This window comes from Callospermophilus lateralis, chromosome 19, assembly GCF_048772815.1.
Source record: "Callospermophilus lateralis isolate mCalLat2 chromosome 19, mCalLat2.hap1, whole genome shotgun sequence".
Lineage (NCBI taxonomy): Eukaryota > Metazoa > Chordata > Mammalia > Rodentia > Sciuridae > Callospermophilus > Callospermophilus lateralis.
Window position 1 is genome coordinate 536,047 of NC_135323.1, and position 23,526 is coordinate 559,572.

Sequence of the window (23,526 nt, forward strand, 5' to 3'; positions counted from 1 at the left end):
CCAGGGAGCTCCGGGGGACCCAGGCGTGAGGAGACGTGTCCCACTGCCTTAGGGAAGCACGGGGACAGTGCACCCCGTTAGAACCCTTGAAAATGGCGAGTAGCCACGCTCCCGAGTGCTGGCCAGGAGGACGTTGCTGGGGAAGGTGAAACGCTCAGCCACTCTGGATCACCCAGGGCTGCCCACCACCAGCCACGTGCCCAGTTGTTTGTGATCTGCTTGAGACCAGGTCTCATGAGATGGCCACGGCTGGCCTGGACCTGTGACCTCCTGCCTGGGCCTCCTCAGAGCCTGGCAGTTTCCTGATGCTCTCCACACGGATAAGGGGGGTCCCCGGAGGCTCAGGCCTTGAAGGCTTGGTCCCCAAGGCAGCAGCGTGCCGAGGTGGGGCTCTTGGGCAGTGACTGGCTCACCAGGGCTCTGACCTCAGCAGTGGACGGTCTGTCCATGGACTCGGTCTGACGGCAGGGTGGGGAGGTGGGGTCTGGCTGGAGGAAGCAGGGGCCGGGCACGTCCCGGGATGCAGCACCTGGTCCTGACCTCCGCGGGCTGAGCGGCTTCCTCTGCCCCGACACTGCCGCCTCGGCCAGGGACCAGGAGGAGACCTCGGACACCAGAGCCAACCTTCAAGTCCTTCTTCTTGGGCGCTTGGTCCCAGCGAGCGAGAGGTGGCTAGTGTTAGCGACTCATGGACGTCGACCTCCCAACCCTGTCGTGACCACGCAGCAGCGTCTGTCCTAGGCTTCAACAGACCCGGGGCCCCCCACCACGGCCATAAAAAGGTGCAGAGTGTCACACAAGTGTTATGTTGAGTGACACCAGCCAATCTCAAAGGCCACATGCCACCAACTATGTGAAGTTCTTTTTTTTTTTTTTAATTAATTTTTATTGTAGTTGTTCCAAACATTACATAGTTCTTGATATATTATTTTCACACTTTGATTCAAGTGGGATATGAGCTCCCATTTTTACCCCATATACAGATTGCAGAATCACATCAGTTGCACATCCATTGATTTACACATTGCCATTCTGGTGTCTGTTGTATTCTGCTGCCTTTCCTATCCTCTACTATCCCCCTCCCCCCTCCCCTCCCCTCTTCTCTCTCTACCCCCTCTACTGTAATTCATTTCTCCCCCTTGTATTTTCCTCCTTTCCCCTCACTTCCTCTTGTATGTAATTTTGTATACCCCTGAGGGTCTCCTTCCATTTACATGCAAATTCCCTTCTCTCTCCCTTTCCCTCCCACCTCTCGTCCAGGTTTAATGTTAATTTTCTTCTCATGCTCTTCCTCCCAACTCTGTTCTTAGTTACTCTCCTTATATCAAAGAAGACATTTGGCATTTGTTTTTAAGGGATTGGCTAGCTTCACTTAGCATAATCTGCTCTAATGCCATCCATTTCCCTGCAAATTCTATGATTTTGTCATTTCTTAATGCAGAGTAATACTCCATTGAGTATAAATGCCACATTTTTTTTATCCATTCGTCTATTGAAGGGCATCTAGGTTGGTTCCGCAGTCTTGCTATTGTGAATTGTGCTGCTATGAACATGGATGTAGCAGTGTCCCTATAGTATGCTCTTTTTAGGTCTTTAGGGAATAGACCGAGAAGGGGAATAGCTGGGTCAAATGGTGGTTCCATTCCCAGCTTTCCCAGGAATCTCCATACTGCTTTCCAAATTGGCCGCACCAATTTGCAGTCCCACCAGCAATGTACAAGAGTACCCTTTTCCCCACATCCTCGCCAGCACTTGTTGCTGTTTGACTTCCTAATGGCTGCCAATCTGACTGGAGTGAGATGGTATCTTAGGGTGGTTTTGACTTGCATTTCTCTGATGCTAGAGATGGTGAGCATTTTCTCATGTGCTTGTTGGTTGATTGTATGTCCTCCTCTGAGAAGTGTCTGCTCAGGTCCTGGGCCCGTTTGTTGATTGGGTCTATGTGAAGTTCTCAATGGACAGATGGTTGCAGAGGTCAGGAGGGTGAGGAGGGAGGACCCTGCAGTGCAGCAGGAACTCACCCTCTGGGTTCGGACACCGTTCTGTAGTCATGGAACTGGACGACAGATGCCCGCGACCTCTGTGCTACAAAGCAGGTTCCGTGAATCACACTCCCAAATACACCCAGGAATCAGGTGGGGTGCGGAGTCCCCTGATCAGCGGTGCGGAGGCCGAGGCAGGAGGAGGGAAATCTCGAGCCTCAGCGACTTACAAGACCCTGCCTCAAAAAGGCCTGGGGACGTGGCTCCGTGGTGAAGGCCCGAGTTCAGTCCCTGGTACAAAACAACTCCAGGCCCAGGCCCTTTGGAGGCATTCCGTGGTGACTGACCACAGCTGTCCACAACGACAACGAAACCTTGCTGCCTAGAAGGGCCCCATTCCCTGCAGCTGGGGACCAAAGACGGCACCAGACGAGACAAACTCGGGCGAGAACTAAGACGCCTGGCCGGGCGCCGTGCCCACGCCTGGGATCCAGCACCTCGGGAGGCGGGAGGATCCAAGATCAAAGCCAGCCCCAGCCACGTGGTGACCACGTCTCCAGGGATAACAAGGGCTGGGGCTCAATGGCCCATCTTGGTGACCGGTCACACACGTTCCTCAGCAAACATGGGCAGGCTGGAAGGAAAGAGCAGAGACGTCAGTCCTTCACTTGGAGGGGTGGACTCACCGCTGGGCGGAAGGCCAGGCGGGAATCCGCGGGCTTGGACGAGGCCGTCCACCAACCCCTGCACCCAGCCGCAGCAGGACGCGAGTCTTCCACAGAACACAGGAGCCTTCTCCAGGAGGGCGCCATCAGGCCCCGAGGCAAGACTTGGTCCATTCAGACGACTGCGTCATAATAGAAGGAAAAATGGAAAGTCCACAAACCTGGAGGCCCAACAGCACACCCCAGGGCACCATCGGGCCAATCAGACATCTCGAGACGATGGAAGCCAACACAGTGTGCCCAGACCCGGGGTCCACAGCGTGCCCAGACCCAGGGGGCCCACAGCGTGCCCAGACCCGGGGGACCCACAGCGTGCCCAGACCCGGGGGGCCCACAGCGTGCCCAGACCCGGGGGGCCCACAGCGTGCCCAGACCCGGGGGACACACAGCGTGCCCAGACCCGGGGGGCCCACAGCGTGCCCAGACCCGGGGGACACACAGCGTGCCCAGACCCGGGGGGACCACAGCGTGCCCAGACCCGGGGGGTCCACAGCGTGCCCAGACCCGGGGGGTCCACAGCGTGCCCAGACCCGGGGGGTCCACAGCGTGCCCAGACCCGGGGGGTCCACAGCGTGCCCAGACCCGGGGGGACCACAGCGTGCCCAGACCCGGGGGACACACAGCGTGCCCAGACCCGGGGGACCCACAGCGTGCCCAGACCCGGGGGACACACAGCGTGCCCAGACCCGGGGGCCACAGCGTGCCCAGACCCAGGGGGACCCACAGCGTGCCCAGACCCAGGGGGTCCACAGCATGCCCAGACCCGGGGGTCCACAGCGTGCCCAGACCCAGGGGGGCCCACAGCGTGCCCAGACCCAGGGGGTCCACAGTGTGCCCAGACCCAGGGGCACATTAAAGACGAGACCGGCTGAGCACACCAGGGCACACCAGCGCACACCAGGGCACACCAGCCATCAACCCTAGCACTCGGGAGGCTGAGGCAGGAGGATGGCAAGTTCACGGCTATCCTCAGCAACTTAGTGCGGCCCCATCTCAAAAACTAAAGAGGGCTGGGCCTGTGGTCAAGCACCCTGGGTTCAACTGGAAATAACGTGAGGACAGGAAAAGTGGAGGGCAGTGAGGTCAGCCCCAGCCAGACTGACTAAAGAAGAAAAGACTCAATGGAATCAGGAATGAGGAAGGGGCCTGATGGTCGTACCACAAGTCGGAGAAGTAGAGCTTCCCAGAAAGACCAGCTTGCTGGACCCCGAAGAACCAGAAAGTGTGACAGACCTAGGACACCAGGAGGTCCAGCGGTCCTCGGAACCCAGCCTCAGGGGGACAGGGCAGACGACACATTTAAGGAATCAGCTCCAACCCTTTCAAACTCTTCCCCAGAACTAAAGAGCCAGGGGAGCCTCCCCACTCATCCTACGGGCCAGCAAACTGCCCGACACCAAAGCCGGACAGACCAGGAGACGTACAGGCCAGTGTAAGTGGGGACGGGGGAAAAGTTGGGCACAGTCAGAGGGCTCTGCTGTGACGCAGGGGGACTCAGCTGGAATGAAGGAGGGGTCAGCGTACAAGTCACTGCGTCACGCTAGCAGGATGCAGGGGAGAGCCGAGGGCGGCCCAACCGGTCACTTCTGTGGCCCAGAAGGAAGCCGCCCAGCATCGTCAAGGCCGTGGGAGGAAAGCCCAGCTCACGCCCCTCGACAGTGAAGGGCGGCCCCAGGTTCAGGAAGAAGACGTCCCTCCTGCCACCTCCGTTCAGCACGGCACTGGGGTCCACCAAGAAAAAAGGCTCTCGACTGGAAAGAAGGAAACGCATCGCGGAACGCAGACGGCATCTTCCAAAACCGAGGACTCCCCCCAAAAAAGAAGAAGAAAAATCTGTTTGAAAACTTATTTAAAAGTTTATTCCAAGTTGAGAGCTTCCCAGCAGCAGCAAGAGACTTCAGGGACTTGGTATGAGGAGTGGACAGACCGCGAGGCGGAAGGTCAGGCAGGCATCCGCGGGCTTGGGCAAAAACCACCCCAAAGACCACCACACGGAGACCAGCCGGGCTGGGCGGTGGCGCAGCCTGCCATCCCAGCCGCTCGGGACCGGGCAGGAGGATCGCGAGTTCGAGGCCAGCCGGGCCATTTAGGGAGATCCCGTCTCAACATAAAAAGGACGGGGTGTAGCTCAGAGGCGGCACCCCTGGGTTCAGTCCCCAGTCCCACACACCCCGAGTTCAGCCGTCACCAAGGGCCTCCCCGCTGGGCGTGGTGACCACACGTGAAGGAGCGGCCCTGCGGTCATGAAGACCCCAGGCTCCCGGGAGGCAGGATTCCAAGCCCAGGACCAGCTCAGGCAGCGGGCAGACTGCCCACCTGGCGGGAGCAGAACGCTTCCAGGAGGGGAGGACGCAGGTGAATAGAAGTAGGTGGCAGGGAGGTGACGGTGACAGGCCCTGAAGCTCCACGCTCCATCTTTAAACTGTTCCTCAGCCAATGAGGGTGGGCGAAGGTGCGTATGCTGGCCAGCCAGGTGTCTGGTGGGGCCCTCGGACGTCAGCCTCGACGGGGACATCACAGGCCCTGGGTCCTGCCTCCCTGCACGTCCCCCAGCAAGGCCAGAGGGAGGGGAAGAGACCACAAGCTCCCCGCTGACAGTGGCCGTCTAGAGAGTGTCCACCCCAGGTCTGTGACCCTTTAGTGGACGGACATGTGCTGCTTCAGTGGGCACCTGAGCCCCCAGGGGCAGGGCTGGCCGTTTCTGAAAGTGGGAAGACATCAGGTGGAGGAGCGGATGTTCTGGAACCATCCCTCTGTCTGGGCCGCCCTGTGGCCAGGAGACCCCGTCTTTGCCCTTGGAATTGGCCCCGTGGACCCCCTTTGTCCACTGCGTTGGCCCAGGCTGCCCTCCAGCTCAGCCCCCCTTCAGGTGGGGACCGTGTCTTGTCTTCCCTGGGTCCCGGTTGCTCCTAGGCGAGCCGGACACCGAGGGGACAGACGTTCAGCTCCGCAGGCCTCAGTGGGCCAGCCCCGCACCTGCTGCCCACAACGTCCCAGAGAGCAGGCAGCCGTGGACCCACTCCCACTGCGCTCACAGCATGGGGAGAGGGCCACCAGGGGGACCGTTCCGGAGCCCGGGTGCCCTCTGCTCCCCACCCAGCACAGCGGGAACCCAGCCCAGACACCAAGCTGCAGAGGTCCACGCCGTCCGCCACCCCACCCGGCTGCTCGGCCAGGTCGAGGTTCTTGCTGGGAGGGACCAACAGCAGCAGACGCCGGAGGCTCAGAGGAGCCCCCACACTCCCTGCCACTGCTTCCAGGGTGCTTCTGAGGACCGTCAACCCCCACCCCCTGGGAAACCCGTCCCTTCCCCAGGAAGCAGCCTGCAGGGCCCACCTCCAGGTCCCAGTCCGGCAACCCGGCTTGCTCCACAGCCGTCCATGGCCAAGCCGCCACTGCGGCTGGACAGAAGCTGGGTCCGAGCTGCGCGGTGCTGGTGTCCCCCCTCGAGGGCTGCTGGGGTCTGGGTCCTTAACCTGAAGCCTGGCTGGGAGCATCCCAACAGGGGAGGGCCCCGTGGTGCACGGCCCTGGGAACCCAGGCTCCCGTCCCTAGCATTCGAGGACTTCTACTTTCTCTGGGGAGCAGGCCAAGGCCGGCAGAATCCAGGGGTGGTCTGTCGGATGGCGGGGCCGACCGTGCACCCAGAGAAGGGGGGCTCGGGTGGGTGTGAAATCCTTCCCGCCAGCAGGGGGCGCCCATGAGCCCCCCTCCCCCATGGAGCTGCCCCCTCCGCTCTCCTGGTGCCGGGATGGGGCCAGGGCCTTGGGCGTGCGGGGCTGGCCTGCCGCTCCACCAGTGGCTACACCCCAGCCCTACACTGACCCTTTGCCAGAGCTGGTGGGGTCCAGAGCAAAGGGCCAGGTGTCCACCAGGAGGAGTGGGCAACGGAAGGGCAGATACCAGACTCAGTTGTCCCTGGTCTTCCCGACTCCGCCCCCGGTGCACAGCAGCCAAGGATCTCCAGAGTGGACGGAGAGAGGGCAGCGGGTCCTGCCCAGGCCACACCAGAGGGAGAGGGCGGGGCAGGCTGCTCTGACGGACAGCACCTGCCTTTGCAGCTTTCCCCGGAGTGCCCTGAGAGGCGTCTGGTCCTCCTCGGACCTCAGGACAGTCCATGGGGAAGGCTCGTTCCATTTAAGGGAAGAGGCAGAGGCTCGGAAGTCGGGAGACTTACCCCAAGTCACGGCAGATGCCCAGGAAGACACCGAGCCAGGCCTGTCGCCCCCGGCCACCCAAGCTTGCCCCGTGCCACAGGTCCTCCAACGACCCTGGAAACGAGAGTCGAGCCGACTTGAGCCACGTCCCAGGCCATCGTGCGGCATGCCACCTCCACAGGCTCTTGAGGGACTCCGTGGGAGGATGAAAGGGCACCTCACAGTGGCAGGAAGTCACTGGGCGCAGCCCCCAACCCCAGGCTTCGGCTTCATGTGCCCAGTTGGCCATCGCGGACCTGCTGGCTTGTGCACATGGTTAGCGGATCGATCAGCGCTTTCCAGGGCAGCCCCCCACCCCTGCTCTGTCATCACGGATCTCCCAGGAGCACAGCCCAGGACACCAGCAGGGAACGGGTCTCTGCGTCAAAGGGGGTGCCCCAGCATGCACACTGGGTGCTCTGGGTGCTGCTGGGGTGGCAGGCAGGGAGTTCTTTTTTAATTCACAGAAACATGGGGAATGACTTCATCCAAAAGACGAGTGAAGCTGGGCCTGGTGGTCTGAGCCCGTGACCCCAGCTACATGGGAGGCTGGGCAGGAACCGCTCCAGCCCGGGAGTTTGGGAACCCCATCTCAAAGAACAAATAGATATCCACATCCAGAGCAGAGAGCAGACAAACACAAGCTTTAAGAAGTCCGGGTCTCCACGAGATGATCCTCTGGCAAAGGATATGAACAGACAATTCAAAAGAAACGAGATACAGCCGAGGTGCCGACGTGTCGGGGAATTCCCTGGTGATCCGTGAGTAGAGGGACCATGGCCGCCTCATCCTGCAAGATGGGCACCTGAGCAAAACCCGGAGCTGGCCAGGCCACAGCAGGACTCTACCCCCGAGCCGTGTACACGGGCACTTCAATTAGTGCTTCAGAGTCTGAAGACCATTCCTTCCCTTGACTCCAAAGTCCACTCCTAGGACTTTACCCAAAGTGAGGGAGGGTGGGGCGGAAAGAAAAGATCCCCCAAAATTTCAGAATAATTTCACTTTTCAAAATGATGAAAAATGACTAAGAGCCAACTGGGAAGTGACTTTTTAAAGTTGTGATATATTAATTTGATGCATTATCTTGAACTCATTTGTCAAAAAAGTCCAACACGAAGCAATGTTTCAACATGAGAGGATCAAGCTCCGGACAGCAGAGAAAAAGGAGGCGAGAAAACCTGCTTGAAGAATGGCTGCAGCCAGCGCAGCGGTCACGTCTGCATCCCAGTGGCTCCGGAGGCTGAGGCAGGAGGATCAGAAGTTCAAATTCATGGTCAGTGAGCGCCTGCCTCAAAAAATTTAAGGGGAGCCAGACATGGTGGTGCACACCTATAATCCCAGCAGCTCAGGAGGCTGAGGCAGGAGGACGGCAAGTTCAAAGCCAGCCTCAGCAACTTAGGGAGGCCCTAAGCAAGACCCTGTCTGTGAACAAGAAATATAAAAAAGGGTGAGGATGTTGCTCAGAGGTTAAATGTCCCTGGGTTCAATCCCCAGTACCAAATATATATATATATATATATATATATATATATATATATATATATATATATAAACAAACGCATTTTTGTATGGCTGGGAATATAGCTCAGCGGTAAGGCACCCCGGGTCAAATCCCCAGTAACAACCACAAAAGCATGACTTCGACAGACAGAAAGAGAGGCAGACGCTGTCCACGTCCATGACAGGTGAACACAGACAGAACACAGCATTTCCACACAGTGGAATATTATTCAGCCTTTAAAAGGAAGGAAGTCCTGAGGCTGGCTACAACCTGGATAAACTTTAAGGACATTGTGCAAAGCAAAGAAGGGTGAATACGGTAGAGACCTACCCACAGGAGCCATCTCCACTAGTCAAATTCAGGGACAGAAAGTACGATGGTGACTGCCAGGGGCCAGGGAGTAGTCATTTGATGGGTCCAGATTTTTAGCTGGGGAAGATGACGTACATTGTACGCCGTAGTCCCAGCAGCTCAGGAGGCTGAGGCAGGAGGATCGCAAGTTGGAGGCCAGCCTCAGCAACTTAGCAAGACCCTGCCTCAGAGTTAAAGAATAAGTAGAATTTAAAAGGACTGGGGCTGCAGCTCAGTGGTAAAGCACTCCTGGTCCAGCCCCAGTGCCACAACCAGATGGGGATGGGAGGAGTCCCGCGTCACCTGGCCTCCTGTGCTCCTGAGCCACCGCATCCAGCGACATCTGGGTGGGGATAGGATGGCACCCACTTCTCGCTTTCACCAATGGTCCATGTAAGCCAGACTCTGCACACGTGCTTTCCCCACACCCAATCCATTCTCTCCAGGTAAGAACTGCTCTCCAGGGTGGGGTGTGGCTCCGTGGTAGCGGGTTTGCCTAGCGGGTTTGCCTAGCACGTGTGCGGCACTGGGTTAGGGCTAGCGCATAACAAATGAACCAATAAAGGTCCATCAATAACTATTAAAAATTTAAAAAGAAAGCCTGCCCCCCAGCTGTGGGCGGTCCCCTTGGGCAGCTTACTTAGGGAAGTTAGGGCCACCAAGGGTCAGCAGGGAGGCCAGGCTGAAGCTCAAAGGCAGAGGGAACCAGGAGAAGGCTCTTGCCCCAGGTGAGCTCAGCCAGGTCTACCCCGAGGGTCACGGCTCAGGCAGCTTCCTCCAAGTGACAAAGGACACCTGATCCAGAACCAGAGACCGGGACGTTGCCTTGGGCAGCGCAGTGCTGATCACCGGGGTCCTGGGCGGCACTCTGAACCCGGGACAGGGGATCAAGTCGGGTGACCAAGCTTGGGGACCCCCTCCTTGGGGAGCTGCTGCCTGGAGCGTCTGTCACCGCCTGTCACAGCGCCACACCTCAGCCCCGCCCAGGCCACAGCCACGCTAGAGTCACCTGGCCCAAAGGGCCGCGTGGCCAGTTCATGGGCCTCCTGCAGGCCAGCTGCCCGCCTCGCGCTCTCCCCTGACCGGCCCGTCTCACTCGGGGCCTGTGCCCGGGAGGACCTCACACTGCATCCTTGCAGGACTCAGCCGCCGTCGCGCCTTGAACCTGGGTTTTGAGCCGGTCTCCATGTTGGGCTGGGCCTGTAAGAACACCCTGCTTCAGAGCCCCTCATGCTGGTCCCCAGGTGGCCGGAGCAGTTCAGGGTTTCCATAAAACAAGGGACTGGACGCCACCCAGCCTCGTCCAGGGCTCTAGGATGACCAGGCGAGAGCCTCTTCTCCCAGTGGACCCCGCAACGGCCTGGCCACCGTCTCGGCTGCCTCAGCACCGGCATCCCTCTCCTCCGGACCAGGCCCACGTCCTGCGACCACGACATTCGCGTAAAGACGGAGCCAGTGCCAAAAGGCAGGCGCCCCGTCCTGAGATTCCTTATACCGCTGTCCCTCAGGAGGCCAGGCCACCGAAGACGGCCGTGCTGAGCAGTCCAAGACCTGACAATGCCCCCTTACAGCACCTCCCAGGATGGCTGGTGGCCCCTAGCAGTGGGCCCGCGGAGCCTCGGTGGCCCTGGTGGTTCAAGGCCACCAGCTAGTCAGGCACCTGGCTGCCAAGCAGCCCAGCTAATGGCCCGGCCACTCCCAGCTCCACCGGGGATCCAAGAGGCCCCTCCTTTCACATGAAGCCTCTTTGGGGTTTCAGGAAGGAAGTGGAGAGCGCGAGAGGAAACCCTAACCACAGGGCTCCAAGAGCAGGGTCACCTCTTGGTCCCCGGGGGGTGGGGGGTCCACGCCCGGCACTTCATCTCCAGACAGGGACCTGGGGGTGCACCACAGCCCAGAGAGCCGGAGCCGGGCGGAGACTGCCCGCAACACCAGGCGTGCCAGAGCCAGGGCTGTTCTGCAGAGCCCCGGCCAGAGGCGCCAGGGCCCAGCAGGAGCCTCGTGCTGCCCAGAGCGGCCTCCCAAGGATGCCGGCCGAGGCCCCCAGAGCGTCTGCCCCAGGAAGGGGATGGAGGACGGGGCCATCCACGTCCACCCTGAGAAGGGCGTCCCCCGCTGCCAGCAGCCTCCTTTTCCTGCCTGAGCCCCAGAGCCTCCAGAACGTCTGCAGATTTCAAGCAGTACAGATGCTCGCCACCGCGACCCCACCTGGGCCCGGCCAGGAAGGCTGCCCTGTGTCACCTGGCGACCACTGGGGTTGACCAGGCCCCCAGCCTTCCGGGAACACTGGAGGCCAGGGAGGCGGAGGGAGCTGGAGGCCAGGGAGGCGGTAAAGAGGATTAAGTCGAGAGGAGGAGGAGGAACATGTTTTTCCAATTAGTTACAAACCACCCAAGCGGAGCTTTTCAAAACCCGCCAGTGGCTTCCCCATTACCAAAAATCCCTCATCCTTTCTTTCTCCATAAAGAATTTCACGAGGTTTTTCAAGCGACTTTGGTACTAACAGGTCATAAGCACAGAATAAACAGAATGCTCACGGCGACATGGCCTGGCCAGCCGGCTGGCCAGGGGGCTGGGCCTCCGCTGGGCCTCCACTGCTCTCCTGCCAGACCTGACTGGGAGGGAGCAGGGGACAGGGGTGGGGGATGGGGTGGGGGACGGGGTGGGGGACAGGGTGGGGGCGGGGAGGGGGGCCTCCCGGAGTCCCCTCCCCAGGCTCCGGCCCTGTCAACTTGGCAGCAGCTGCTCTGGTCGGTGGGCGTGGAGTGCACATTTTACAAGGCCCCTCCCATGGCTCTTCTCCCCCACACCACGTCTGGGCCAAATTGAGGAGACCAGGATCCTGGGGCCAGCGGTCACTCTCCTTAAAGGGCCACACCACCAGCCGGGAAGGCAGAGGACGTGGAGAAGCAGGGAAAGGCCATTCTTAGGCCTAGACACAAAGCAGGGCAGCTGGGTCCGAGAGCAGGAGCAGTCGCAGCCACTGTGTCCACACAGGACGGAGAACCAGCGGGGCAGGGGAGAACCGAGGCTCAGAGGCCTGTGCTATGCCACGGCGTGACGTGCAGCCTGGACCCACCAGCAGGCTGCCCCCCTGGCAGGTCCCTGTGAAGGCCAACTTCCAAGACACCCTCCACCCAGAGACCCCCACCCTGAGGGAGACGCCAGGCCCTGCCCCACAGGGATCCTGTGGACCAAGAACCCAAGCCCTTGACCCTACCCCTTGACCCTACGTGATGAGGTGGGGTCTCTCCTTAATGCTTCACACCTGGGCCCAGAGGACAGGCAGGACCACAGACGGGCAGCCCAGGAGGTTCCAGTTATTTCCGCTGTGAGGAGAGGGAGCTGGGCTCTGCAGCCCCCAGGACCAGGAGTGGGCTTCTTCCCGGGCCTCCTGGAGAGGGCTCCGCCCAGCAAGGCCTTGAGCAGAGAGCCCAACCTCTGCCAGGCCCTGGCTGTCGGTGCAGTGCGTCAGTCTCGCGAGGTCTCTGCCACCGTCACACCTACTGAGGCTGCACTGTCCTCAGATGAGGTCACCTCAGGCTCCCCAGGGACCCCTGGAGCACTGTCCCTACAAGGGCCAGGGGAGTGGTCAGGGGACTGACCTTGGAGCGAGAAGACTGCAAGCCCCAGCCGCCAGGCCTCAGGCTCGTACCCAGGTGCAGGCCTCCCCTGCTGCCCTCTGGGCTATCCTGGTCACCTGGCGGAGGCAGGCCGTCAGGTCTCCCCACCCAGGGTCACTCTGTCGCCCCTCTCCACGGCCCACCCCAGGCGGCGGCAGAAGGAACGCACTCACCAATCCCGGCCACACCACCAGCCCCATTTCAAGCAGTCACGGGCCGCCGCAAGGCCAGCAGCCGCCCTGTCGGCACAGCTGTTCCAGGACGGCAGCAACGCCACGCGACATGCCGGTCCCTCTGGCACCAGCCATTAGTATCTTTACATAGACTCCCCTGAGGCGGCGGCCGTCTGGCTCCAGTAGCCCTCCCTGCACAGGGTGGCCGGGACGGTGGCCTTCTTGTCTGAGGCCTGTGGGGTGAGTGACTGCCCCGTTCCTTAGGACTCCAGGGTCCCTACGGGGGGCTCCGTAGCTCCACCTGACTCCTTAAATGCGAAGGAGGCCCACTGGGTGCCCAGGAGAGACCGCAGAAGCCAGGAGAGCTGGTAGACCAGCTGCCTCGGTCGATCCCGGGCGACGTGAGAAAGTCCTGAGAGGCCTCGGCATGCAAGGGGGGTCCAGCTGTGCCCGGAGGACCCTGAGGGCTACTACCGCGGGGAGCTCTGGCCCTGCCTGTCCCTCCTCTCCCAGGCCACGGGGCTGGGGGCCAACGGACCCTGAGATGCTCCTTCCCTGGGCCCACGTGGCCAGGAGGGAGGAAGCTCAGGGGTCTGCTCTCCCAAGCGCACAGCCTCATTGCTTCTCTTCCCTTCTGGCCCGTGTCTGATACTTTGGATGAGAAATAAAGCCAGACACTCAGGGTCACTGCCCACGGCATCCTGGGAGCAGATGACCTGCTTGACAGGTCCTGGGGGGGCAGGGAGTATGCTCAGGATGGGTGGTGCCTCGCCGGGTGCAGACCATGAGGGCCGGGTGACATTTTTTGGACGTGGAGCTGCTGCTGCAGTCGGCGAGGGGCTTGGCGACCTTAGGGCAAGATGGACGTACATCTGGGGCTGGAGGGCAGGCGGGGTGGGCGGAAGGCCCTGAGCCCCGAACCTGTGGGTGTTGCTGCAGGAGCAAGAAGGATTTTGCAGATTTGATTAAATAAAGAGCCTCAGGATGCGGGAGAGGAGGCCAGAGAAGATCCACCCGGCGCAGGGCGCGACCACGCATCTGCTCCCTGGGTGTGTCCCGCCTGGGACCCGGCAGGCGCTCAGGAGGAGCGTGGTGACCAAAGGCCCACAGAGCAAACGTGCTTCCTGGCACTTGTTCAGACTGCCTGGACTCTGGTCAGCAGCTTTGGGGACAGCGACCTGACCTCTCCTACCCCATCATCCTCACTCGAGGCCACCCAGTCAAAAGGCAGATGGGGGCCCGTGACAGGCCCACTGACACCCTCCGTCCCCGACCCAGCCACCCGCCCCTCCTGGTTCTCCCACAGGGAGCCAAATCCCAGGGTGCGGAGCTGAGACTCCTCAGGCCCCGCTTGGCGGCTTGGTGTTCTGTCAGGGGCTCCGGCCAGCCACAGGGGTGGGGTGCGGGGACCGACCAGCAGGGGGTGCTGGAGGTTCAAGACAGCCAGCCCCAGCCCGTTCCCGGAGGACTCCCATCTCTGCGACACTCCAACCCTCCCGGGGGCTCCGCGGCCTTCCCTCCCGCCTGGTGCTTCCCAGCAGCCCCACACGGCCGCCCGCAGGCCCTCGCCAACCGCCCAACCGCCGGGTGCTAGATCCCAGCAGCCCTGAGGGGCTCACCTTCCAGCCCCACCAGCCAGGCTGCGTTCACTGACGGCGGGAATGTCGTGCTGGGCAGGGATGCAGGCGAATCAGGCACAGCCCTGTCCCTGGGGCCTCCGACAGAGACCCCAGATGGGCCCCATGATTTCAGAGTGTGCCCACCTACAGAGACCCCTACTCAGAGGGGTGTCTACTCCAGTCCCCAAGAACCCGTCAGCAGCCGCCCGTGAAGGAAGCTGACCTCCAAACCCGAGGCCAGACGGGAGCGGCAGGACCAGGTGGGCCTCGAGGCCTGGCACCCTGCCCTCCTTAGCCCGAGCAGGTTGGGGCCCTGGTGGTGCCCTTCTTCCTGGGCTCCAGGAGGCTGCTACGTGCTCATAAAGAAGGTGCCCCGGGCTGGGAGTGCCTGCCTCGCACGCACCAGCCCTGGTTCAGCCCCCAGCACCACACACACACACACACACACACACACACACACACACACAAATGCACTCTCTTCCCTGACACCTGAGATTTAGCATCGGTGACCTGACAGGTCTCCTGCTGTGACCCTTGGAATCTGGTCCTTTTCCCTAGATCAATGGATCAGACACAAACCCACGGGGAGAAAGAGGCTCAGCATTTCCCGGGCTGTGGCCTCCCCTTCTGCCTCACCTGACGCGGAAGCCTTTTGCGGTAAGGCTTCGGCTTTACAAGAACATGCAACAGAAAGAATAGGAACTCAGGGGCTGCGGCCCAGCTCAATGAGGGTTTCGTATTGTTTTGTAATGTAAAGCAGTTCCAAGAAAAGTGAAGTCCCAGCCGGCTGCTCGTTTTCAGTTCTTAGAAAAGAGCTGATTTCAAAAGGGAAGCTGTGCTGCCGTCGCGCACGGCCCTGCTGCCTGGCGGGCGAGGGCTCCTGAGCTGGCTTTGATCTGGCACCCAAAACTGAAGCCTCCGGATGCGTTTTCATCTGGTGATATCAAGGAGGAAACGTCCTGTTCACAGAAACCGCACAGCTCGGCTGTTGCGCCCCGCGACCCACCCCCAGCCCTGGGGCCACCAGCCGTTTTGGGGACACCCAACACACTCAGCTACAATGCCCAGGCATCGGGGCCACCCAGCAGCACGTTCTAATTGGGGGCTGTCACTGCAGGTCAGGTGGGCGGCCTGGGCAGGACGTGGCTCGGGAGGTTCTCAGCAGCTCGGCCACTTTTCTAGCAGAAAAGCAGGTTTCAGATAAGGAGGAACCACGGTGGGCGGGCTGCAGGGAGGGCCACTCTGGGTGAGAACCAGGAGTTCTGGGACCCAGATCTGCTCAGCCACCTCTCTGGCTGGGTGCAGTGGTGCCTGCCAAGGTCGAGGCAGGAGTATCACAAGGTCGAGGTCTCGGGCACTTGGTGAGATCCTGTGTCACAGCAGGAAATAAGAAGAACTGGGTTGTGGCTCAGTGGCAGGGTGCCCTGGGTTGGACCCTCAGCACCAAACCAACAACAAGAGAGTGCGCACACTCACACACACACGCACGCGTTTCTGGCTGGGAGGCCCAGCTTCATGGGAGAGCGCTTACTCCCTACTAAGTGTGCGGCCCTGGCCGCGATGACGAGGACAGCACGGCACCTGATGATAAAGTCCCAAAGGGAGCCACGCAGTCCAGTGCTCAGGCGGGGAGGCCAGGGGTCGCGTGACCAGCTCTGGGAACGCGAGGCAGGAGGATCGGGAGTTCAAAGCCGGCTTCAGAGACTTAGGTGCTGAGCAACTCAGTGAGACCCGTCTGTCGACAAAATCTATATCTATATCGAAAAAGGGGGGCTGGGGATGCGGCCGAGTGGTCAGGTACCCCAGGTCCAATCCCCAGAACCAAAAATAAGATAAGATGTTAGGGAAAAAATCTGAATGAAGTACATCCTTAAGATTGAAAGCATGTCGACACGGGTCGCTAATTGTGATGATGTGCCATACTTAATGAGATGCTGATGAGGAAAGTCAGATGCAGAAATATGGGAACTCTGTACTATTTTTGCAATTTTTCTGTAGATCTAAAAGTTTCTTTTTAAAAATGCACACACATGGCTGGGGCTGGGGCTGGGGCTGGGTGGTGAGCACTTGCCTAGCACATGGGAGGCACTGGGTGCGATCTCAGCACCACGTAAATAATAAACAAAAAAACATGTCGTAAAACCTAAAAAAAAAATGCTCGTATATCTTACAGGCAACTGATGAATGTAAGCAAACACTTATTGCTGCTGGCAACAACAGTAATTTGGTGCCCACTGTATACTGAGTACTATATAAAGGTGACTTACACACACGTTTATTCCTTAGGGTAGTGCCGCAAGCTGACAGGGATTTTTGTTTTACAAAGGAAACTGTAAAGGCTTCGAAGTACAGAGAGGTCAGGTAACTTGTCCACACCCACCAGAAAGTCCAGCCTAGATGAAGGGCTCGGTTCAGATGGATGGAGCCACAGTCTCCCATCAAACACAGCGATACTGATGAAAAGCCCCACTGGGAGCAGGAGCCAGCTGAGAAGCAGCTTCAGGCAGTCAACAAGCCAGATCCGTAATAAAACACCACCCAACTCACCGTCTCTAAGAAGACGTCGGGCTGGGCCGGGGCTCAGTGTAGAGCGCTCGTCCAGCAGTGTGAGGGGCTTGATCCCCAGCAACACAAAAAAATAATGAAGTAAAGGTACGTGTCCATCCAAAAAATCTTTAAAAAGAAAACAAAACGTTACATAGTTTAAACACAGCAAATCCAAAACCCTGACAAATGCTGGTGAGGATGAGGCAAGAGGACGCTTGCTCGGTGCTGGTGGGACGCGGGTGACACCCCACTCGGAAGAGTCTGGAATCTCTCACAAGGTAGCCACAGACTCGCCTTCTGGCCCAGGACTGAGCTCCTGGCTGTCCACCTCCACGAGCAGAGAAACCCGCTCAGCAGCTCCGTCCATGACTGTCCAGGATGGAATGCAGCACCATGTCCCTCCACCCGTGGACAGACACGCGGGTACCCCTCACGCTGCCGAGCTGCAGGAGACCTGGAGGGACCCTAACTGCGGGCTGCAGGAGAGCGGCCTGAAAACCACTGGCCGCGCGGCCACCAAGCGACAGCCTGGGGAAGGGGACGCTCGACAGACACGGGAGGAGCCTTGTCGGCAGTGGAGAAGGGAGGGACCCAGGAGCCCAGAGTTTAGGGTGAGACCCAAAGAAGGTACCTGAGGGAACCCAATGCAGACAGGGACTCGGCAACCAGCAACTGACCAGGCCAGCGGCAGGTGCTCGTCACGGAGAACCCTGCTCTCTCCGCTCAACTGTGCAGCATCCCCAAACTGCTTTAGAAACAGTTATCTAAAACACACGTAGCACCTAGAATTTATTAGTGGTAGAAAGCGATGACCTGGCGAACCCCACAGCGACCCTGCACACAGCGGCTCCGTGGTATTCACACTCTAGATGACCGCGGCCCGGCAGGGAGCAGAGCCCCACGCGGTAGACAGAGTCTTTCCTACAAGACACCCTCTAAGCCCAGGCGGCCCTCGCTGTCCCCACGGGCGAAGCTCCCGCTTGGTGGAGTCTGTGAGCTGTTCTCGGTCTTGGTTCTTTAGTTTCAGTGAGAAATTCAGACAATACCGCAGCATTTCCAAGTGGAGGAGGACGGAGCTACCTTCCACACCTGAGGCAAACGGAGCTGAGACGTCTGCGTTGTGCCCGCAGCAGGAGAGAGCTGGGCTCTGAGGGCCATTCAGGGCTGGGCCTGGGCTCCCTCCCAGCACTGCAAGGAGACAAAATGCACTGGACTTGCACACTGGACAGAGGTCACTGGACGCGGAGCTGTCAGCGAGAGACGGCCGCAGCGTCCTCCTCCTCCCTCTGTCTGTTTTCCTGCTCATCACCACACTCTGGTCACATGGGCAATGACTGGATTCAAGTTCTGCATCATAAAAGAGGGGCCAGCAGTCACGGGAGGTACCCTCACTTGCAGAACTTGGAAATGCAACACGAGGTCACTTTGCGCTTGAGAGAGAAACTCACACAGAAAAAGAAAAAGAAAAAAAACCCCACGTGCTTTTCCTCAGCGAACCCAGTCCTACAGCAGAGGCCAGTTACGGCAGGAACCGGGCATTTCCAATTCCCGCCCACAGAGTCCACAAAAGCAGCGTCCCCAAGAGACTCCTGAGGAGGGTAGAAGCACTGCGTCAAGGTCGTCAGGAAGGTCGCGGTCAGAGCTGAAGTCACTGAGCAGCAGACATTTGTAAGGACACAGAGGTCACTGGGTGGAGGTCACAGGTCGCCTAAGGGATGCTGCGCTGCAGGTCTTCCACCTCCAGCACCCACATGCTCTCATGGAGGGGGTTCTCGGAGAGGTCGGTCATCTTGACGGCCTGCAGGCAGGGCTCGGGGCTGCAGGCCTGCACCACGCCCATCACCATCACGTACTTCCCTGGGAGGGAAGAGGCTGGAGTGAAGTCCACGTTAGCAAGGGGAGGCAGCCCCGGAGACCCCGTCCCCCGGACGTGGGCACCTGCCTCAGAGTGCACGAGGCCTGGGTTCCACCCACAGAAAACCTGGGACCCCGAGGAGCAGGTATCCCAGACAACCAGGAAACACGTGGCCATCACTGAGCTCCACGCTTGACCCGGGCGCCACCTCGAGGCTCGGCGTCTGGCTTCACGGGACGCAGTTACCAGGCACAGGGGCGTCCTGCTGCGGGAAGGGAAGGACCCACCCCGGGGGAGTCGGGTCGGACAGACTGCCCAAGGCAGGGCAGAGAACCCAGCTTTCCTCCAAGTCTTGCTCTTGACCGATGCCAGAGGGCAGCCAGACGTGTGACTGGACTCTGCAGGACGCCCTCTTTCTGCAAAGCCCCTCCCCAATGCTAAAAGGAGACTCCAATTCCCCCTGGAGGCTGCCAAGGGTCCCAAGCAGGTCCCAGGCTGCCGCTGCTCCAGCTGCCCCACCAACCAAGCAGGGCACACGCCGGCAATGGGGGCAGGGCGGCGGCCACGGGGACTCTGACAGCACCGTGCCTCTTCCCACTCCCTGGGGAAGCAAGTCTCCTTGGGAGCAGAACTTGGCCGTCACAGACCACACAGAAGGCGACTGTGTCAAGAAGATCCCCAAACCCAGCGGGAAGGGCGGGCGCACCGCCACCCCCACCAGCCCCCACCAGCCCCCTCCAGGCCGGGACCCTGGCCCCGCCCACTGCTGGCAGGCGCTCGGGTTCCAGCTGGGTCCCGGGTGACAAGCGGCTCATTCTGAAACCCCGCAGGATGACCCCAAGGGCTGGCAGAGATGGGACCCTCAGCAACAGGCCTGAGACCGGAGAGGCCACCAGATCTGCCGGGCAGATGCACACGGCTGGAGGGACGGGCTGAAAGGCTGACCATGGCAAACTAGTGGTGGTCATCCCGGTCGCGCCCCCCGCTTCCCCAGGGGTGACCCTCCCGGGTCAGCTCTCATCCCTTCCAACCTTGGCGCCTCCAGTGGCTGCAGCCTGCCAGAAGCAGTGCCACCACAGGACCTGGGGTGGCCATCCAGGTGAGTGTCTCTCAGCCCACCTGCACACTGAGAGACCCCTGCATCCTCAGCTCCTGACCTGAGAGAACGTGCTACGTGCTGAGGGACAGAAGCCAGGAGGAACAGCCCCGCGCAGGGAGTCTCAAGGCCACCTAAGCAGGCCTTCCACAGCCATCAGGCTCATCAGGGAGGGACCCTCCTGCCCTCCACTGCTGCCCCACAGGGCCTTTGCACGTGCCAGTGGAGGGGGCCTGACCGTCTCCTGCTCCTGCACAGACCCAGGGTGACTTTCTGATAACAGAGTCCAGTGTCCAGGGTCCTGAGTCCCGAGCAATCCAGGAGGGCTGGTCCCTACACACAGCCGAGACGCGTGCCCGGGTGCCTCCTCCCTGAAGCCCTCCGGAGCGCTGGGGCCTGGACCAGCTTTCCCTCCTCCGAGCTGCACTCCACACTGCTGCCCCCCGAGAACTGCAGACAGACCCGGAGCTGACCGGGAGCAGCCCTCAGTGCCCCGCAGCTGGAGGCTTCTGAGGACATCCCAGAGGCTCACGGTGGCAGGGCCAGCCACACGGTGGCGCGTGCTCTTTCCAACTCCGCGATCCGCAGAGCTCCACAGGCAGATGCCATCAGCCCTCTAAAACGTTTAAGGACCTTTCCCTCCACCACCCCGCTCAGGCCGACAGCGGTGCCTGGTGTTTAGTGCCCCCAACGTCCCCGCCCCCCGCAGGCAGTGACTCGGATCGTAAAGCAGAGCTTGGCCCTGATTGGCAAGAGGGCACTCAGGCCAGCGGGTGAGCCACTCAGGCGCAGAGGTGCCCAGCTCAAACACTGAGGCACCCACTGGGCGCCAGGCTTATGCCAGGGCTGGGACCAGAATGTGCAGGGAGCGGGGTGCTGCCCAACCTGCTTCAAGGGACTTGGCTGAGGCCGAGACACCAGGCAGCATGGACCACATTCAGAGCCTAAGGCCACGGGCTGCCAGCGTGTTCTGTAAGGGGCCAGACGGTGAATCTCCCAGGCCTTGCAGGCTCCAGGTTCTACCAGGCTCCTCGCTCCTTAGGTACGTAGGACAGCAGCCCTGGGCCTTCCCAAGTCACAAGTGTCTCAATAAAACCCCACTGATGGGCACTCTGACTTTGGTGTCATACACCACTTACATGCCATGATTTTTTTTGTGTGGGGTGGATACCAGGAGTTGAACTCGGGGGCACTCCACCTCTGAGCCACATCCCCAGCCCTATTTTGTATTTTATTTAGAGACAGGGTCTCATGAGTTGCTTCACAGCTTGCAGTGGCTGAGGCTGGCTTTTAATTCACATCCTCCTGCCTCAGCCTCCCAAGCCACTGGGATTTCAGGTCTGCGCCACGGTGCCCAGTACACGCCGTGATTCTTTTTCGGCCATTTAAAAATGTGAAAACCAAACCGGCATGGTGGCATGCGCCTGCAGTCTTAGCACTCGGGAGGCTGAGGCAGGAGGGTCCCTCAAGTCCAAGAGTTCAAGACTGGCCTGGGCAGAACAGCAAGAGCCATCTCAAAAGCCACAAGATAGGGCTGGGCTGCGGCTCAGTGGCAGAGCACTTGCCACTTGTGAGGCACTGGGTTTGACGCTCAGCACCACATACAAAAATAAATAAGGGCATGCTGTCCATCTACGACTATAAAATTTTTTTAAAAGTAAAAAAAAGATAAATAAAAATAGAAAACAAAGCTGTAAGTTCACAGGTCCTATGAAAAGAGGCATCAGCCTGTGGTCTGCCAATCTTGGCTGCGGCCAAGAGCACACTGAGCCAACATTCCACCCCACCCCGTGTGTGCGGGAGCTGAGCTAAGGGCCTGTCCACCTACTGGATCCACAGAGCAGGAAGGAATGACTAGCTCCTTTTCACAGAGGGTGAAAAAGTCCAGAAAGAGCAAGAGCATTCTCAGAGGGGAAGAATGTGGCTAGGAATTCAGCCCAACTCGTCAGACCCGGAGCAGCACAGGTTGACCACTGCCCCATCCTGCCCCTAGCTGGAAAGCAAGACTGGGCAAGCAGGAAGGGCCACAGAGAGGGAGAGCCCGCAGCCCGATTTCACAGGGGCAGGAGCCACAGAGAGAGGCCTACTGTGTTCAAACTGCCAACATTGAGACCTTACACACCCCCCACACAAGCCTTCCAAGATCACATGGTAGCTCCACCAGGATCAAGGATCTTCCGGGAAATGTGCTCCCAGGCTGTCTCCCCGCAGGCCTTAGATACCTGGTCTCCATCGCAGCCAGCACCTTGAACGGGCCCCGCGTGCGAGGGTTAGCTGACTTCCCATGAAAGGAGTGAGACGAGACCCTGGGTGCCGGTGCCTGTCACCTATAAGCAAGTGGTTCTTGGAGCACCCATGTGTCAGGCACTGGGCCAGAGGTAAGGACCAGCCGGCAGAACCACAGAGCTCCAGCCTGCCTTATCAACGATGGCCCTAGCCGGTGGCATGGCACCTCCTGGGAGCTGGTCAGAAATGCACATTCCGGTCCCACCTGCACTTCCTGGCACCCCGGGGCAGGGACAGCCCCCTGGGCTTTCAGGAGCCCCACGTGCGGTGAGTCTGACGCCAACATTCGGGAAGAGCGCAGGCATTTCCTGGAAGAGCGCAGGCATTTCCTAGGAAGAGCGCAGGCATTTCCTGGAAGAGCGCAGGCATTTCCTAGGAAGAGCGCAGGCATTTCCTGGAAGAGCGCAGGCATTTCCTAGGAAGAGCGCAGGCATTTCCTGGGAGAGCGTCTCCCAAGACTTGACGGGGAAGAGGTGAAGTCGCCGGGAGGAGGCGGCTGGTGACAAACACAGCAGCCAGGGGTCCTTCCCCAGGGAGCTCAGGAGGAGGGCCTGGGCGGCCCAGGGACCTGCATTTTCACAATGTGCCGTAGATGAGCTCAGGAGGGCCGCAGGGCAGCTCGCGGGCAGTGCGCTGGCCCAGCACGTGGAAGACCTCGGCTCCGGGGAGGCTGCGGCCGGAGGCTGGCTGGAGCCAGGAGTTTGAGGCCAGCCTGGACCACCCGGCGAGACCCCACTTCAGAGAAAACGGAAAAGCTCGGGAGAGGGGACAGGGGACGGCAGGGGAAGACGGGTGGCCAGTCCGCCCCGGGCGAGGACGGGCGGAGGTTACCTGGGACGAGGCAGGGCCGTCCGCGCGGCACCCGCTCCAGGCCGCGCACCGAGAAGGCCCCGCTCGGGTCCCGCAGCCGCGCCCCGTCGCCGCCCGCCGCCACCACGGTGCCCTGCATCCACACGGCCGCCAGCTCCAGCGGCCCGCGGCCCGCCGCCGCCCGGGACAGCCGCCAGGCGCCGGGCCCGCCCTCCGCGTCGCGCCGCAGCTGCTCCGCCAGCACCTTGAAGGGCGGCGACGGCGGCAGCCGCACGGCCCCCGGGTCCGAGGCCGCCGCCATGCAGCGCCGCGGCCGCTCTCCCGCCAACTCTGACCGACAGCGAGACCTGGCCCGAGGCACCAATCAGGAGCCGGCGAGGCCGACCAATGGCCAGCCCCGGGAGGCGGGGTCGGGCCGGGCCGCCCTCGCGCCCGCAGGAGTGCGCATGCGTCCGCCCGCAGGAATGCGCATGCGTCCGCCGAGTGACCGCCCCCGCACGGAGCGAGGGGGAGCAGGGCGCCGGGCGGTGCGGCTGCGGGGTGGGCGCCACCTCTACGTGGCCCTGCACAGCTCAGCGCTGCGCAGGGGGCGACTCCGGGGTGCGGGAGCGGCCCGCGCGGCTATCACGAGTGAGAGACGTCAGGGGCGCTGATGGGACCCGCTCCCTGACTTGCGCAGTGCACCGAGTGTGCGTGGACCCGGTCCTAGAGAGACTGTGTCAACTGAAAAACGGGTTCAAACCGAAGTTAGGAGATAGGGCT

General features: G+C 60.6%; 1 protein-coding gene across 2 annotated transcripts; it reads right to left on the reverse strand.

Annotated features, from left to right (window-relative positions):
- Window positions 1-1,758: 1,758 nt before the first annotated feature.
- Rmi2 (RecQ mediated genome instability 2) lies at window positions 1,759-23,087 on the reverse strand. Of its 2 annotated transcripts, none has more exons than XM_077106082.1 (2): window positions 22,786-23,087; window positions 1,759-2,616 (listed from the first exon to the last, which is right to left on the reverse strand). In XM_077106082.1, exons 1-2 carry the CDS (start codon window positions 23,063-23,065, stop codon window positions 2,504-2,506), a joined length of 393 nt encoding a protein of 130 aa, XP_076962197.1. In that variant the 5' UTR covers window positions 23,066-23,087; the 3' UTR covers window positions 1,759-2,503. The 2 variants fall into 2 exon arrangements, with proteins under 2 accessions (XP_076962197.1, XP_076962196.1); XM_077106081.1 differs by lacking the exon at window positions 1,759-2,616 and adding an exon at window positions 16,424-18,574.
- Window positions 23,088-23,526: the final 439 nt, after the last annotated feature.